We start from the raw sequence: 18860 nt of genomic DNA, 5'->3' as shown, positions 1-18860 counted from the left end.
GCATTGAAGTAGACACACTTCAACCCACCTTTCTGTCTACTGGTACACTCCTGCGACCTTGATAACCTCCTCAGTACCTCACTACTCTCAACACTGGCTTCTGAACTACAGCTCGTTTTCCCATCCCCCTGACAAATTAGTTCTTATTTGAAGTCCCTTTCGATATTCCTTACATCGGCATTCATTCGGAGTTAATCTTGAGAATTTGTATGGGCAGGCAAGATATTGAGAATTCGGAAGGCCTTTCTTGCTGTGGGGACAGTGGGTGAAGGGGCCGACGCTCCCAAACCTGTTGTATTACTATAATGTGGAGACGGTGCAACAGTGGTGGGGGCAGGGTGGGTGGGACCAGATTGGTTACAGGTGGAGAAGGCCTACTGTGTGGGGGTGTGCAGGGGCCATGCTGATAGTCACAACCGGTGCCCCCACATCTCCCCGGTTAGGTACATCAATAGCCAAGTCATGGTGTTGCCCCTAAAGGTAAGGAACCAGCTGAGGGGGCCCTTTTTGGGGTGAGTATGGAACCAGCTGAGGGGGCTATCTGTACTGGCCCCCATATGCAGGAATCATGTCTATCCCTGCGACGCACATGAGTTGGCATAGGGAGGGGGGTAGAACAGGTAAAGGATATGTTTGTGGAGGGAGATTCACGAGTCTGGAAGAGTTGCAGAAGAAATACCAGCTACTAAGGTGGAGTGAATTTGGGTACATGGTTCGGGACTTGGGATGCAAGGAGCTACTGTCTTTCCCTTTGTTGCCAAGGTGGGGTGGCATGGAGTGAAATTATGCACTGGGTTAATTGGACATCATCCTGTGCCATGATGAGCCTGATACAGTTTAAGGAGGTGGGGGGAGATGCGGATGGCGCCGTGTCCATTGGCCATCCCTTGAGCAGCCGGAGCCCCTGGAGGAAAGGAGGGGGACCATGTGTGCCTTTCACCACCAACTAATTGTAATGGGGCATCCCCACTGATGGGGTGGGCCCATTTGCAGGATATGGCGGAGTAAAGTGAAGTTCGCTCTTGGAGGGTCAAAAGAGGGATTTTATGTAAGATCGAGGCTGATTTTGTCTTTTTTTTTCTCGAGGATTTGTTGTCACCGGGAGGTGGGTGGAGGGGAGTGTTGGTTGCTGGGGTCAAGTTCATTTTCTTTTAAATAAGCATTTTGTTGAGGTATTTTGGGTTTTACACCAACAACAAAATAAACAATATACATGAATCTATAAACATAGTGCAAAAGCCGTCCTCCTCCCTTGCAGGTCTCGCCTTTTATTAACCCCCTATTCTAAGCTAAACTAACCCCCCATTCTGAAGCTTGGAGAATTTTGGCTGGAGTTTGCAGATGTCATGCCTAAGGTGTTAAAACAAGGGTGGCACCGAGTCCAGAGTTGGCGATTTTCAGGGTTTTGGAAGATCCGGGAATCCAGGAGGACAAAGAGGCATGGTGAACTTGGGTCCCTCCATGCTCACAATATCCGTCTCCGGGCTACCAGGGAAGCAAAGGCCAGAACGTCTGCCTCTTTGTCCTCCTGGATTCCCGGATCTTCCGACACCCTGAAAATCGCCACCTCTGGACTCGATGCCACCCTTGTTTTAACACCGTAGACATGACATCTGCAAACCCCTGCCAAAATCCCCTAAGCTTCGGACATGCCCAGAACATGTGGACATGGTTCGCTGGCCCTCCGCACACTTTGCACACCTGTCTTCCACCCCAAAGAATCTTCTCATCTGGGCCACTGTCATGTGAGCCCGGTGAATGACCTTGAATTGTATCAGGCTGAGCCTGGCACGTGTTGCGGACGCATTCACTCCACTCAACACGTCCTCCCATAGACCATCCTCTATCTCTCCTCCCAACCCACTCTTTCCACTTGCGCTTCAGCTCCTCGGTCTGTGTCTCCTCTGACCCCATAAGTTCCTTGTAAATGTCAGAGACGTTCCCTTCTCCCACCCACCCTCTTGAAACTACCTTGTCCTGTATCTCCCTTGGTGGTAGGAACGGGAAGGTTGAAACCTGTCTACGTAGGAAGTCCCGCACCTGCAGGTACCTGAAATTCGTTTCCCCTCGCCAATCCAAACTTCTCCTCCCAGTGTGCTCAAACACACAAAGCTCCCCTCTATAAACATATCCCCCATCCTCTCAATCCCTGCTCTCTGCCATCTCCGAAACCGCCCCCATCCATACTTGTCGGGGCAAACCAGTGATTATTACAGATTGGAGACCAAACTGTTGCTCCCACATGTCTCCTCCATTGCCCCCAGACTCTCCATCCGCCACCACCACTGGGTTGGTGGAGTACCATGCTGGTGGGAACGGCAGAGGCACCGTTACCAACTCCCCCAGACTGGTGCCCTTGCAGAAGCCACCTCCATACACTCCCATGCCAACCCTCCCCCCACCACCCACTTCCTGATCATGGCTATATTCGGCGCCCATAGTAGTTCCTACAGTTTGGCAGTGCCAGCCCGCCCTCTCCCCGGCTCCACTCAAGCATCCCCTTCCTTACTCGCAGGGTCTTGCCCGGCCAGACAAAGCCAGTGATCACTTTGTTGACCCGTTTAAAGAAGGACCGTGGAATAAAGATGGGGAGACACTGAAACACAAACAGGAATCTCGGGAGGACCGTCATCTTCACCATCTGCACCCTCCCAGCTAGTGACAACGGGAGCGCATCCCACCTCCGAAAATCATCTTTCATTTGGTCTACTAATCTGGCCAGACTTAGTTTGTGCAGCCGATCCCATTCCAGCGCCACTTGGATGCCTAGATACCTAAAAGCTTCCCCCAACTACTCTAAACAGCAGCTCTCCCAATCACCTCGCCTGGACCGCAAACATCTCCCTTTTCCCCATATTTCGTTTATACCCCGAAAACCGACCAAGTTCCCCTGGAATCCTCATGATTTTTTCCATCCCCTCTATTGGGTCCGATACGTACATGAGCAGGTTGTCTGCGTAAAGCGAGACTGTGTTCCACACCCTCCTCCTCCTCCCCCCCCCCCCCCCCCCCCCCCCCCCCCCCCCCCCAAGCCCCTTGGAGCTCTCAGTGCAATTGCCAGCAGCTCTATGGCTAATGCGAACAACAGTGGGGAGAGGGGGCATCCTCTCTCGGCCCCCCGATGCAGCCTAAAATGGTCTGATGTTTTCCTATTTGTCCGTATGTTCGCTACAGGAGCCTGATACAGCAACCTGACCCAGTCAATAAAGCCCCACCCAAATCCGAACCGTCCCAGCACCTTGCCCAGATATTCCCGTTCTACTCGATCAAAGGCCTTCTCTGCATCCATTGTGACCACTACCTCCACCTCCCTACCTCTGGGGGCGTCATGATCACCTTCTTGTATTGGCCACCAACTGCCTTCCCTTAACAAACCCCCCCCCCCCCCCCCTCCCCCCGGTCCTCCCCAATAATGTCCGGAACACAATCCTCAATCCTGGAGGACAAAATTGTGGCCGGTAGTTTTGCGTTCAATAGGGATACAGGCCTGTAGGACCCACACAGCTCCGGGTTCTTGTCCTGCTTCAGGATCAGCGAAATCGTGGCCTGTGACATTGTCGGGGGCAGCACCCCTCTTCCCCCTTGCCTCATTGAATGTCCTCACCACAACGGTCCCAATATCCCAGAGAACTTTTTATAGAACTCCACTGGGTACCCGTCCGGCCCCGGGGCTTTACCTGACTGCATAGCCTTCAGCCCCGGGGCCGGGAGGAGGTTTGAGTTCATTCAGAGTAAAATGACAAATTGGCATCTTTTGATTGATTTGCTAATTGGAATAAAACACATTTTGTAAAGTAACATTCAAATGTGACACATGTTCAACTTTTTCTAGGTGAAAAGAAAAAAACCAAGTCAATTGACAATGAGTTGAATCCAGTATGGAATGAGGTAAGAATGCAACACTAACCCTTTTTTACTAAATAACAATCATATGGTAACAGAAATTGCAGAGTGTGAAGGATATCATTGAGTCCTACAGTCTAGTAGAGATTTGTGTTGCTTAACTTTTTTGTTCTTGTATTGTGTCTGGACATCTTTGATCTAGTGCATTTTTAAATAAATCTCTCTTTCGCAACGTGCCAAGCAAACAATAGTCCTCGCAACTAAATTTCACGTTTGAGAAAAATCTGAATTGATTAAACCATCAGGGTTAAGTGCTGATTTAAATATTCCTACATTTCTACGCGTTTTCAGATAACATTGCTGAGTAGATACTTAACAATTAAAGTTCCCCACTTGCCTTTCAAACATGTCAGTCACTCAGCATTTGTTAACATGGACATCATACAAAGCTTGTTAAATAATAGACTTTAGGGATTGAGATTTTTTTAACCATTTCCTTATTTCTCTGCGCACAGAAAATTGAATTTGATTTGAAGGGAGAGTCCCTAAATGCTTCTTCATCAATTATCGTTGTGGTTAAGGACTATGAGACAATCGGAAAAGACAAGTATGTATTTTCATGGTTAATTTTGTGTATTTATTTCTAACATTGGAGTTCTGTGCTGCCAAACCTGCACTGGTGTTAATGCGGAAATTGGCCAAAGTGTTACAATGTTGTTTTGTAGTACAATGTGATGTAGACGAACACATGACCCAAGTCTAGAGTGCAGTCTTGTACTGGCCAGATGTGTGTAAAGGCAACCATGAAGACAGCGGTTAACTTAAGTCTTTGCGCTCCTCGCCAACTGAACTAAACCCATCTTACAACAGTTTCTGGAAGTATCTTGTGTAGTGTGACATTCTTGACATAAATTCTGTATCGCATTTAGATTTATTGTCGCGTGTACCGAAGTACAGTGAAAAGTATTGTTCAGCGTACAGTCCAGGCAGATCATTCTATGCATGATAAAACATAGGACATATGATAAAATACAAGTAAATACATGGACATCGGGTGAAGCATATGAAGTACAGTGCTACCACAATAGAGAAGCTGCGTGGAGAGATCATTGGAGGGCTATTCAGGAGTCTGGTAACAGTGGGAAAGAAGCTGTTTTTGAATCTGTTCCTGCCCGATGGAAGCGAGAATAACCTGGATAGGAGGGTGCCTTTGATTATGCTGCCTATTTTCCCAAGGCAGCAGGGAATATAGACAGAGTTAATGGATTGGAGGCAGGTTGGTGTGATGGACTGGGCTGTGTTCACGATTCTCTGTAGTTTCTTACAGTCTTGGGTCAAACAGTTGCCATACCAGGCTGTGATGCAGCCAGGTAGGATGCTTTCTGTGGTACAGCTGTCAAAATTGCTAAACGTCAAACATGCCGAATTTCCTTAGTTTCCTGAGGAAGTATAAGCACTGTTGTGCTTTCTTGGTCGTAGCGTAAACGTGGGTGGACCAGGACAGATTGTTGATGTGCACACCTAGGAACATGAAGCTGTCAACCATCCCCACCTCGGCACCATTGATCTTACAGTTCCCAGAGCGACCAATAATTTGCTTAAAAAGATACAATTTCCCAGCAACTAGAAAAATATTGACTTTTGCTGTAACAAACCTAAAATCAATTCTAACTTTTCTTGATAGACAATTAATACACCCAACTATAGAAAAGGGAATTTTGCCATTAACTAAGTAACACATCCAAAATAATTCATACCTTGTCTCCAGTAAATATGTAAAGTAGAGAATTCCAACTCGTTCCAGCTTTTCAGTTGGCTCCTTGCCATTCCTGGGTTTGAAAGTCACTCCACTCAGTCTTCTGAGTAAACTGAAATGAATTCCAACAAGGCCCAATCCAGCAATTCTTTAGTACTTAAATCATCACCAGTCTAGTTGCTTTGAGAAGATAATCTGTTCTTGGTGACCAGCACAGAAAACACACACTCGCTTGTAAAAATACACAGTTACTAGTCATGTGACCAAACATTACTTTTGTGCAAAATGGCTGCTGCATTTACCTATTCGATTCAAGACATCTATTACAAATGCAATTGTCAGTTTTAATATTTAGATATGCAAGTGTCCACTGAATTCCTGACTGGTGAAATCCATCAAACTGTCATGAAAGTGCTGATGTTCAGTGACATTATAAATTTGGGAGTGAATCAGTGACTCAGATCTTTGTAATGGCAATCCACATCTCAGCTCCTACAGTAAAGATCCAGATAGTGATGTCAGATTCTGCTTTGCTCCATAGGGTGTGCTGTTTAAAATCCCCAAGACTGCAATCAGTTAGAAATTATGGAATTGATGACAACGCAAATTTTTTTGCTACAAATCTTATTGTAAAAACCCTTAAGTCACACCTTTTGAAATCGGGTGCAACTGTTTTTTAAAAGCATCCATTCACCATTTCTACAGAACAATATCTTTGCCCCTGAAAACTTAATTCTTTATTTGTAGAATGTCAAATTTACGTTCCACATATAAAAGTTTGATATTTCGGCTTCTTTATTTCTTAAATGTTATTTTGCTCTCTACAAAAGAATAATTTGTGCTTTTAACTTCCTGGTTTGCTGCTGTCTGTGAATTTCTCAATGTGAAGGATTTTCTCTGGGTGCTCCGGTTTCCTTCCATAGTCAAAAGATGTGCAGGTGAGGTGGATTAGCCCTGCTAAATTCCCCCTTAAATGTCCAGGCATGTGCAGGTTAGGTTATGGAGATACAAGAATATGGCAGGGCAGACAGGGGAGTGTGAATCGGCATCTTATTCCAAGGGTCAGTGCAGACCTGATGGGCCGAATGGCTGCCTCCTGCATTGTAGTAATCCTCTGATTGGCTGCTTGTCCTGTTTGACAACATCAGGGTTGCTGATTCAAATTGATGTCTGGAAAGGCAAAATCCATGCCATTATGATTGCTAAGTCTTTGTCAATATCCACCTTCAAGGTCAATAGCAAACACTGCCGCTGACTGCAAACTCCAGGCCTAAATGTATCTCAATTTAGAGTACAGTTCTCCTCCATACTTGGGTACTCCAATGGCTCCAACCATCTTTTTCTATCATGCATGTTCTGGATTTGAGGCTGGACTGATATTGCATCATGAATTTTTTGTATTAAGAATTTGTGTATTCCAGTTGAGCTCACCTGTTCCCTCATCAACACCCTTGGACACCTGCAACCTCAAAACATTGTGACTGGGTTAGATCATTTTCTTCTCTGTATCCACATCTGCCAATTCCACTACCCACTTCCTGCAGTTCCTTCACCAATTTACTGCCAAGCTCCAAATTCTCTAACCCTCTATCTATCAAAACACCAATGTTGCTGTCAACGTGACAGCAGAGCTTTCTTCTCATCATCAGATCTCTCAACTCCTGCTGTTTTCCCAATACTATATTCGAATATTGGAGGTCTGCAAACTGTTATGGGCCAGAGTTTAGAGAACCCCAAAGTGTATCATGGAGTTCACCTGACCCACAACTTTTAATAGATTGTGTTATGAGGAGCACACTGCCCACTCTACAGAAATGGACAAGTATTTTTTAAATCAAAACAATGTTTATTCTATGAACTCAAGTTAACCTTTTAAAAACATGCAGTGAACATCTTAGCAACCATTAATTCAAATACAACCCCCCAAAGACTACAACACTAATCATTTAAGCTTTCCTTTCAACATCCACTGGACTTAAAACACCTTTTACCAGAAGCACATCAGGTTAAAGTCACTACTGAAAATATTTATAATTCTGAATTCACCAAATGATCAAGAGATAGTCTTTTGATGGCAGAGAGAACAGCAGTACACCTGCTTGGTCTGGCTTCAGCTCCAACTGAAAATGAAACTACAACACACCCTGCAGCCTACTCAAAAATGAAAGTAAAACACTGACAGACAGCCCAGCTCCACCCACTCTCTGACATCACTGCAGCAGTAAACACCCATTTGTTGAAGGTACTCTCATTATAGATACATATACACACCCATTTATAAACACGCATTTCTCACATGACACAAGATGGTGAAATCTAGCTACTGGCACTTGTGAAGACAACATGCCAGCCAATGGCCATCTCCTGCAAGAGAGGATCTAATCACAGTCCCTTGGCCTTCAATGGTATTACCATTGCTGAATCTCCCACAAAAGAACTGGACTAGCCATAATAATATTAGCAGGATATACCGAATTAATACTGTGACTACCAGGGCAGATCACCTGACAGCTTTCCCCCCCCCCCCCCCAAAAAAAAAGCTTGTCCACCATGTACAAGGCACAAGTCAGGAGTGTAATGGAATGCTCTCCACTTGCCTGGATGAGTGCAGCTCCAACAAACTCGACACAATCCAGAACAAAGCACTCTGTTTGTTTGCCCCTCCTTCCACAAACATTCAATCCTCCACCACAGACTAACAGTGGCAGCCTTGTTTACCATTTACAAGATACACTGCAGTAACTCACCAAGGTCCCTTAGACCAGGCATTGTCAAACTCGGGGCGCGACTTGGCTGCAAGCAGCCTTCAAAATGGCCGCAAACATGTAAAAAGAAATGCAGCTGCACAGCGCATGCGTGCCCAATCATCGATGCGCATGTGCAGTGCGGCCGCTTTTTTTAAAAACGGTCGCAGCTTTTTGTTTTACAAGTTCGGGGGGGTTTTATTTGATAAGATTTTACAGGAAAAAAATGCAGAACTTTGGACAGTTGGAGACAAGGTAAGAGAAGATGGTGGATCGCCGAGGTTGGCTGGCATGCGTCACGAAGGTCGGCCGGGTTGGGTCCTGAAGGTTGGCCGGTTGGTAAAAATGGGTCCCCAGAAAATAAGTTTGAAGAACACTGCCTTAGACGGCACCTTCCAGACCCACAACCAGTGAACCATCTAGAAGGACAAGAGCAAACGATATCTGGGGACCCCACCACCTAGAGGTTCCCCTCCAAGTCACTCACCCAGACATTGAAATATATCGCCATTCCTTCACTGTCGCTGGGGCGAACTCCTGCCCTAACAGCACAGTGTGTGTACCTACACCTCGGACTGCAGCGGTTCAAGAAATCAACTCCCCAGAAGGGCAACTAAGGATGGGCAATAAATGCCTAACCAATGATAGCCATATCCTGTAACTTATTATTATTTTTTAAAAATCCCTTCCTTTTGTCCTGTCTATCATAACTATCCAATCTCTAACCTTGTTTTCTTCTTGAAAGAAAAAGAGCTTAAATTTACATAATGCCTTATTACATCTGCAGGAATTTCCTGGATACTTTGCAACATAATTGCTTTAATGTGCAGTTACTGATCTGGACAAATATTGCAGCTAAATTTAGCACTAAGGCCCCACAAATAACCAACCAGAATAATAAGCAATTAATATGTTTTTGCTGATAATTGATGGAACAATGTTAATTGGACCGTGAGAATTCCCTGATTGTTTTGGAGCTGTGTGATATGGGACTTTTTTTACTCGACTAATTGGTGAGGTCTCAGTTTAACTGCCTCCTCTCTCCTCAGCTGGATTCAAAAATCCACATTGGTCATTGCAGCACCTTGTTCATATTTTTTTATTGAATTTGCTGTAACCCTCCCCTTGTTCTCAATGTTACTGGACTTATTTGGTTCCACACGTTAATGACTTCACTCGGCCTGACCATTTCCATCAAGGGTTTCTGCTGCTACACCTCAAATGTGTAATCGAGTGATCCATCTGTGGCTTTTTTTTTTTAATCAACTTTTTACCCATTCAGTGACCATATCTGCTGACATACCATAAATGTGGAAGTTGAAACTGGTTCAACTGTTCTTCACTGCCATCTTGGTGCTGTCAACATGGCAGTTTTGACATTTTAACATGTGGATGGGCCAGAAAGACCAAATGTACACTACCACCGCCACCCCCCACCCCCACCCATCCTACCTTCTGAAATCTGAGCATCCTTTTCCTACCCAGATCCACAGCTTCAAACCTTATATTCTCTGTTTCAAGAAACGCACATTTTAACCTTTGCCACCATCACTGCCTTGCCCATCTGTTTAAAATCCTAATTAGTTTTTTATTTTGAACATTTGTCAACTTCTCAAAGAGCAATTTCTGGATATCTGCATTCATCTCTCCCATCTCTGCTGATCTATACTGGTCCTCTGTCCCCAATGTATTGAGTCAAAATTCTTCTGTCATCTGTATCACTCAACAGTTTCATCTTGTCCTCCAACCTTGCTGCCCTCCCATGCCTTCTGGTCTGACTCTGGCTTTTAATCAATTCTGAGGCTGAGCTTTTCAGTTGGCTGGTGTGTTCAGATCTTCCTCAACACCCACTGCTTGCTTCCTCTTATTTTTATTTGTAGAAAGGTTAGAAGGATCTTTTTTTCAGCAAACATTCAAACCCTTGCATCTGTCGTACTAAAGCTTCACATCCATACATTTGTTTTCCTCTTTGAAATAACTTGGTTACTTTCCTATGCTAAATATACATCCTATAACTACAAATAGCTGTAGTAACAAATAAACTTCAGAGTTGTCCGGAAGGTCTGTGATGAATATGAATGAGCAGTTTGAACGATTAGTACTTGGAAGGGACATTAACTACCTGGAGGGTGCCTTCTGTTTTTGTGCACTTGGCAATGTCATTTTATTAATACTCTTAATATGCAAGTAATGTGGGTCCTGATTTTACTTCTTGGATATGGTGCTATTTCTGTGTTTCAGCAGTTAATTGCAGAAATGACCATGATGCAATAGACTCTAGTGTTACAATGAGGATGTACATAGAACATAGAACAGTACAGCACAGAACAGGCCCTTCGGCCCTCAATGTTGTGCCGAGCCATGATCACCCTACTCAAACCCACGTATCCACCCTATACCTGTAACCCAACAACCCCCCCCTTAACCTTACTTTAATTAGGACACTACGGGCAATTTTAGCATGGCCAATCCACCTAACCCGCACATCTTTGGACTGTGGGAGGAAACCGGAGCACCCGGAGGAAACCCACGCACACAGGGGGAGGACGTGCAGACTCCACACAGACAGTGACCCAGCCGGGAATCGAACCTGGGACCCTGGAGCTGTGAAGCATTTATGCTAACCACCATGCTACCCTGCTGCCCGTAGCTTAATTAAGCTTAATTTTCTGTGTTTGTATTCCACTTAGGATTTCTGAATTTAATTTCCTTAATGGTTGATAACCTGATGCATAGAGTAAGATCACCCATGTATGGAACTGGCTTGCCTGGCTGCAACATTTGCTACCTTTTCCTGGACTACCTAGGTTTTTTTTTTCCTGCCATTTGTTGCCCAGCTCTATTCTGATTATTTTCCCTTTTGTTGAAACCGTAACCCATGTTTTCATTAATGCAAGGTTTAACCTCCAACTGGAATTCCTACTTCAAGTCCTCCTGCATTGAAATGTTGCACCCTGTTATCCACTTGATCTCCTCCACTTCCATCAGCTTACAGTTTCCATACTCATTTGGCTTCCTGTAGCCCAGTGACTTGGTCCCTTTATTTACATCAGAAAATCCTTCTGGTTTATACTCTTGCTCTCTTTCCTCCATGTGTGGTCCACCTCTAATGTCCTTTAATGTTGGATCCTTTTTCAGTAAACGTGCAGGTTCAGTCGGCAGTTAGGAAGGCAAATGCAATATTCGCATTTCTGTCGAGAGGGCCATAAAACAAGCAGGGATGTACTTCTAAGGCTGTGGTCAGATCTCATTTGGAGTATTGAGAGGTAGTTTTGGGCCCCGAATCTAATTAAGGACGTTCTGGCCTTGGAAAGGGTCCAGAGAAGGTTCACAAGAATGTGTTCTCGAATGAAGAGCGGTTGAGGACTCTGGGTCTGTACTGATTGGAGTTTAGAAACTTCCAGGATGTTGAGAGGCCAAGATAGAGTTGATATGGAGAGGCTGCTCCCACGAGTAGGAAGAACTAGAACCTGAGACCACAGCCTCTGACTGAAGGGATGATCCTTTAAAACTAAGCTGAGGAGGAATTTCTTCAGCCAGATGGTGGTGAATCTGTGGAACTCTTTGCCGCAGAAGGCTGTGGACGTCAAATAGATATGTTGATTAATAAGGGGATCAGGATGGGATGGATAAAGGAGTCAGAGGCTGAGTGGGTGCGTGTGGAGGAGGCCTCCTGTAAGGGGACCTCCCTCCGGGCCCTCGCCATGGCAGCACCTCCATGCCCACCCAAGAAACACTCCAGCAGCCCAGTGGTGATAGCCACCCTCCAGACGTGGAACCAACTATGGCAGCATTTTGGACTGACCAAAATGTCCAACAAAGCCCCCATCTGCAATAGCTACAGGTTCACACCAGCACTTACTGCGCCACCTTCAAAAGGTAGAGACAGAACGGGGATTGACTGTCAGGGTCCTATACACTGACGGTAGGGTCACAACATGCAAGAACCGACGCAGGGATTCCAAATAGCTAAAGGCAACAAACTCCGATACCTGCAGCTTAAAAACTTCCTACAGAAGGAGACAAGGACATACCCACGACAGACAGTATTATAAGAGCTGCTGGACGCAGACATCCTAGGCAGAGGGAACTGTAGTGGCATGTATGAATGACTGCTAGAGAAGGCTGACACCGAACTGGACACAACAAGGAGAAAATGGGAGGATGACTTGGGGTTCGAAATAGGGTGGGGTTTCTGGATCAAAGCACTGCACAGGGTCAACTCTACCTCCACATGCGCGAGGCTCAACCTAACACAGCTAAAAGTGGTACATAGAGCCCACTTGACCAGAACCCGAATGAGCAGGTTCTTCCCGGATAGGTTTTTCCCGGAGGAGGAGGGTAGATGTGAATGGTGCCAAGGTGGCCCGGCCGACCACGCCCACACGTTGCTGGGTACTGAAATGAAATGAAATGAAAATGAAATGAAAATCGCTTATTGTCACGAGTAGGCTTCAATGAAGTTACTGTGAAAAGCCCCTAGTCGCCACATTCCGGCGCCTGTCCGGGGAGGCTGGTACGGGAATCGAACCGTGCTGCTGGCCTGCTTTAAAAGCCAGCGATTTAGCCCAGTGAGCTAAACCAGCCCCTGGACCCAAAGTGGTGGGGTTGAGGGTGGAGCCATGCCTGAAAGTGGCGGTCTTCGGGGTATCGGACCAGCCAGATCTCTTCATGGGGAGGAGGGCAGATGCCCTTGCCTTTGCCTCCCTGATCGGCCACCATAGAATTCTGCTTGGTTGGTGATCAGCAGCACCACCTGAAGCTGCAGACTGGCTGTCCGACCTGTCAGAATTTCTCCAAATGGAGAAAATCAAATTCGCCATCTGAGGGTCAGAAGAGGGCTTCCACAAAACATGGGAGCCATTCATCCGACTGTTCCGAGGCCTGTTTGTGCCAACACATAAATCAGTAGCCAGGGGGAAATAGCCAGGACAAGATAGAAAGAGGAAAGCAAGGGAGGACTGGGGAGGGAGAGGGGGGGAGATTGTAGGCTGAGCCAACCAAATGGCAACAGACTGTAAATAGCCAAACCAAAGAAGGAACCTCTGTCACTGTACAATAAATGAAAAGGAACAGCAATGTATATAATTTTTAAAATGCCAATAAAAAGATTTAAAAGCAGGTAAAAATGGGGAACAGCAGTGAAAGAGGGGAAGGGAGGGCGGGGGTCTTCTGCTACTTGCACTCTTGCTTTGCTGCTTCAAGGCCCTTTATTCCCTTGAGTGCATCCTTTGTTTTCCCCACATCCTGGCCTCTCATGACTTTTTTCCCTTCCCTGTTTTCCTTTTCTGTGCCTGCTACGTCCTTTTCCCCTCGGGCATTTTTGAAATAGTTTCCTGTATGCGAGGCCCACACGAATTAATGTTCCTTAAACTGCTGTTCGATGTGAACCTCGAGTCTGTTCTCCAGATAGGATCAAACCCTCGAGTCTGTTCTCCAGATAGGATCAAATCATTTTTGCTTGCCTGAGCTGGAGAGATATGTATCGCTGTAGTAATGGTCAATAAATTTGGTTCGGCACCTTTTCATTGACGACTTAAAAATGAAGTATTAAAGTTCATTTTCTGCCTTATGTGGATGGGAGGAAGTGTTATAACATGCAAAATTCCTGACTCGTTAGTCACTGAGTAACCCTTCCAGTGCTTACAAATTAATTTTCCAGCTGGATATCCCAAATTCTAACTGTTGCATAGGAGATTACAGGCATCCACTGAATTGAGGTTCCCAAGAATAGGACCTTTTTATGGTCGTGGCCAGCTTCATCTTGGGGATCACCTTGAACTTGGTTGATAATTTTGAGTTGGGAATGAAGGACTGCTCTACCTTCTGCAAATCTTTTTGTAAAATCCGCCTCCAGATTTCAGGTTCAATGTAGTTCACAGCCCCATCAGGTAACCTACATTTGTGCAGATCTTTATCTTTATTATTATTATTGTCACAAATCGGCTTGTATTAACACTGCAATGAAGTTATTGTGAAAATTCCCTCGTCGCCACATTCTGGCACCTATTCGGATACACTGAGGGAGAATTCAGAATATCCAATTCGCGTAAGAGCACATCTTTCAGCACATGTGGGAGGAAACCCACGCAGACATGGGGAGAACGTGCAAACTCCGCACAGTGTCCCAACTGGGAATCGAACCTGGGACGCTGGCGCTGTGAAGCCACAGTGCTAACCACTCTGCTCTCGTGCAGCCCCCAGGTGAAGAAAACAGCACACAAAGGAGGGACGTCTAGCTTTTTTGTGTTGGTTCAGTAAGGTGAAGAATATAACTAGTTGAACAAGCATGGTTTCACTTTACTAGAAATTGGAACTCAAATGTTGAAGAATCAGCAAATGCCATCTAGTCTGTCTGATCTCGCTGCGACAGGTTGGGTTCTGGACTATAGTTGTGCGTTGTTCACGTTTTGTAGAGGCATGTTCTGCAATCCAGGAGTGGCTTCCACTTTTCGTCGGAATGTTTTATGCCTGCTATGTTAAAGTGGTCCATAAAACTTGCTTTGAATATGCCTTCAAAGTTGTTTCCTCGTGTTTTATTGTGAAATCAAATGCTGCTTCCACTGTTCGCAATTTTAAAAAGTGTTCTGATGTATGGCAACATTTTCCTTTCCATTTCTCCTTCCAACTTGCCTAATTCCATTAGAATGCTGTACTGCAGTTATCCTTTTACAACGTGTACTCTCAGTCTCGTTATCCACCTCTCCATGTTTGAAGCTGTTTGAGTGTAATAACTCCTACAAAAACAGAAAATGTTGAATAAACTCAGTAGGTCTGGCAGCATCAGGCATAATCCAAGTCCCCTCCCGCCCGGATTATTCTCTCTCCCCAAACTCTTCCATCGGGCAGGAGAAACACACTAACCGATTCAAACACAACTTCTTCCCCACTTGCCAGACTCCTGAATGGCCCTCTATCGTTATGTCCTTGTTTTTTCATGTATGGAACAATCTCTCTGGACTGTACGCAGAACAATACTTTTCACTGTACCTTGGTACATGTGGTAATAAACCCAAATCCAATCTGTGGTGAGAGAAGCAGTTAACATTTGGAGTCCAATATGGTTCTGAAGGAGTCATGTATGGTTTTGTAAAGGAGACGTCTTGCCTCGTTAACTTTATCGAGTTTTTTGATGAGGGGAGGGTGGTGGATGTTGTTTACATGCACTTCAGTAAAGCCTTTGACAAGGTGCCTCATGGCAGATTGGTACAAAAGGTGAAATCACACTGGATCGGTGGTGAGATGGTAAAGTGGATACAGAACTGGCTCAGTCACGGGCAAAGGGTAGAAGTAGAAGGGTGTTTTTTTCTGAGTGGAAGGTTGTGACTAGTGTTGTTCCATAGGAATTGGTGCCGGGGCCTCTGTTTGTAGTATACATAATGATTTGGAGGAAAATGTAGCTGGTCTGATTAGTACGTTCGCGGATGATACCAACGTTGGTGGAATGGCAGATAGTGTTGAGGATTGTCAGAGGATACAGCAGGACATTGGTTCGAGCCATAGAACATACACCGAAGGAGGCCATTCGGCCCATCGAGTCTGCACCGACCCACTTAAGCCTTCACTTCCACCTTATCCCCATGATCCAATAAACCCTCCTAACCTTTTTGGTCACTAAGGGCAATGTATCATGGAAAATCCATCTACCCTGCATGTCTTTGGGCTGTGGGAGGAAACCAGAGCACCCGAAAGAAACCTGCACAGACAGTGACCCAGCAGGGAATCAAACCTGGGACCCTGGCACTGTGAAGCCACAGTGCTATCCACTTGTTCTACCATGCTGCCTGAGCAGAGAATGGGCAGAGAAATGGCAAATGGAATTTAATCCAGACAAATGTGAGGTAATGAACAAAGAACAAAGAAAATTACAGCACAGGAACAGTCCCTTCGGCCCTCCCAGCCTGCGCCGATCCAGATCCTTTATCTAAACCTGTCTCCTATTTTCCAAGGTCTACTTCCCTCTGTTGCCACCCGTTCATATACCTGTCTAGATGCCTCTTAAATGATGCTATCGTGCCCGCCTCTACCACCTCCGCTGGTAAAGCGTTCCAGGCACCCACCACCCTCTGCGTAAAAAATATTCCACGCACATCTCCCTTAATCTTTCCACCTCTGACTTTGAAATCGTGACCCCTTGTAATTGACACCCCCACTCTTTGAAAAAGCTTGTCCACCCTGTCCATACCTTCATAATTTTGTAGACCTCAACCTCCGTCTTTCTAACGAAAGCAATCCTAATCTACTCAACCTTTCTTCATAGCTAGCACCCTCCATACCAGGCAACATCCTGGTGAACCTCCTCTGCAGCCTCTCTAAAGCATCCACATCCTTCTGGTAATATGGCGAACAGAACTGCACGCAGTATTCCAAATGTGACCTAAACAAAGTCCTATACAACTGTAACATGACCTGACGTCTCTTGTACTCATAACCCCGTCCGATGAAGGCAAGCATGCTGTATGCCTTCTTGACCACTCGCTCGACCTGCATTGCCACATTCAGGGTACAATGGACCTGAACTCCCAGATCTCTGTACATCAATTTCCCCCAGGACTCTTCCATTGACCATATAGTCCGCTCTTGAATTTGATCTTCCAAAATGCATCACCTCGCATTTGCCTGGATTGAACTTCATCTGCCATTTCTCTGTCCAACTCTCCAATCTATCTATATTTTGCTGTAGTCTCTGACAGTCCTCCTCGCTATCTGCAACTCCACATATACCTTCGTCCAGATCATTTATGTATATCACAAACAACGGTGGTCCGAGCACTGATCCCTGTGGAACACCACTAGTCACCTTTCGCCATTTTGAGACATTCCCTTCCATCACTACTCTGTCTCCTGTTGCCCAGCCAGTTCTTTATCTATCTAGCTAGTACACCCTGAACCCCATAAGGCTTCACTTTTTCCATCGACCTGCTATGGGAAACTTTATCAAACGCCTTATTGAAGTCCATGTATATGTGTTCTACAGCCCTTCCCTCATCAATTAACTTTGTCACTTCCTCAAACAATTCTATTAGGTTTGTAAGATATGACCTTCCCTGCACAAAACCATCCTGCCTATCACTGATGAGTCTATTTTCTTCCAAATGTGAATAGATCCTATCCCTCAGTATATTCTCCAACAGTTTGCCTACCACTGACGTCAAGCTCACAGGTCTATCATTCCCTGGATTATCCCTGCTACCCTTCTTAAACAAAGGGACAACATTAGCAATTCTCCAGTCCTCCGGGACCTCACCCGTACTTAAGGATGCTGCAAAGATATCTGTTAAGGCCCCAGCTATTTCATCCCTCGTTTCCCTCAGTAACCTGGGATAGATCCCATCCGGTCCTGGGGACTTGTCCACCTTAGTGCCTTTTAGAATACCCAAAACCTCCCCCTTCCTTATGCCGACATGACCTAGAGTATTTAAACATCAATCCCTTGCCTCAATGCATTTTGGTAACATACAGTAAATGGCAAAACTCTTGGGAATATAGAAAGTCAGAGAGATCTGGGCATGCATGTCCACAGATCTTTGAAGATGGCAACACAATTGGACAAGGTAGTCAAGAAAGTATACAGAATGCTTGCCTTCATTGGACGGGGCATAGAGTATAAAGTCTTGCTACAGTTGTAAAGAACCTTGGTAAGGCCGCACTTGAAATATTCTGGTCACCAGACTACCAGAAGCATTTGGAGGCTTTGGAGAGGGTGCAGAGGAAGTTTACCAGGATGTTTCATGGCCTGGAGGGTGTTGGCTATGCGGAGAGGTAAAATAGACTTGGACTGTTTTCATTAGAAGGACAAGAGGTTGAGGGATGACCTGATCGAGGTCATAATAAGGGAATGGATAGAGTGGATAAGAAGGCACTCTTTCACAGGGTGGTGGGGTCGGTCACCAGGGGATATAGGTTTAAGGCATGTGTGGCAAAGTTTAAAGGAGACGTACGAGGTAGGTTTTTTTGCACTTGAAGGTGGTGAGTGCCTAAACGCATTGCCAGGGGAGGTTGTGGAAGCCGATATATTAATGGCGTGGAAAGGGCATCTCTGCAAATAGATGGAAAGGGTGGGTATAGAGGGATACTTTCTTAGAATTTACAGTGCAGAAGGAGGCCATTCGGCCCATCGAGTCTGCACCAGCTCTTGGAAAGAGCACCCTACCCAAGCCCACAACGCCACCCAACACTAAGGGCAATTTTGGGCACTGGGCAATTTAGCATGGCCAATCCACCTAACCTGCACATCTTTGGACTGTGGGAGGAAACCGGAGCACCTGGAGGAAACCCACGCACACACTGGGAGGATGTGCAGACTCCACACAGACAGTGACCCAAGCCGGAATCGAACCTGGGACCCTGGAGCTGTGAAGCAATTGTTCTAGCCACAATGCTACCGTGCTGCCCATACGGCACTTGCCAGTGCTGAGGGTTTTCGGCAAGTGTGTTATGAACGGTACAGGCTTGGAGGGCTGAACGGCCTGTTCCTGTGCTGTTTTGTTCTCTGTTCTAACTCAAAACATTGACTG

The 18860-nt window shown here is 45.7% G+C and overlaps 1 protein-coding gene across 7 annotated transcripts in view; it reads left to right on the top strand.

The window, feature by feature from the left end:
- Positions 1–18860, top strand: part of LOC119979244 (myoferlin-like) — a 284837-nt gene that overhangs the window by 19814 nt on the left and 246163 nt on the right. For all 7 annotated transcript variants that reach the window (XM_038821180.1, XM_038821182.1, XM_038821178.1 and 4 more), the window contains 2 exons: positions 3833–3888; positions 4359–4450. In XM_038821180.1, coding sequence (XP_038677108.1) covers positions 3833–3888; positions 4359–4450 — 148 coding nt within the window. The remainder of the gene's footprint in view (positions 1–3832; positions 3889–4358; positions 4451–18860) is intronic.

This window comes from Scyliorhinus canicula, chromosome 16 (assembly GCF_902713615.1).
Source record: "Scyliorhinus canicula chromosome 16, sScyCan1.1, whole genome shotgun sequence".
Taxonomy (NCBI): Eukaryota; Metazoa; Chordata; class Chondrichthyes; order Carcharhiniformes; family Scyliorhinidae; genus Scyliorhinus; species Scyliorhinus canicula.
The sequence above is the reverse complement of the archived record's forward strand: the minus strand, read 5'-3'. Positions and strand labels throughout refer to the sequence as shown.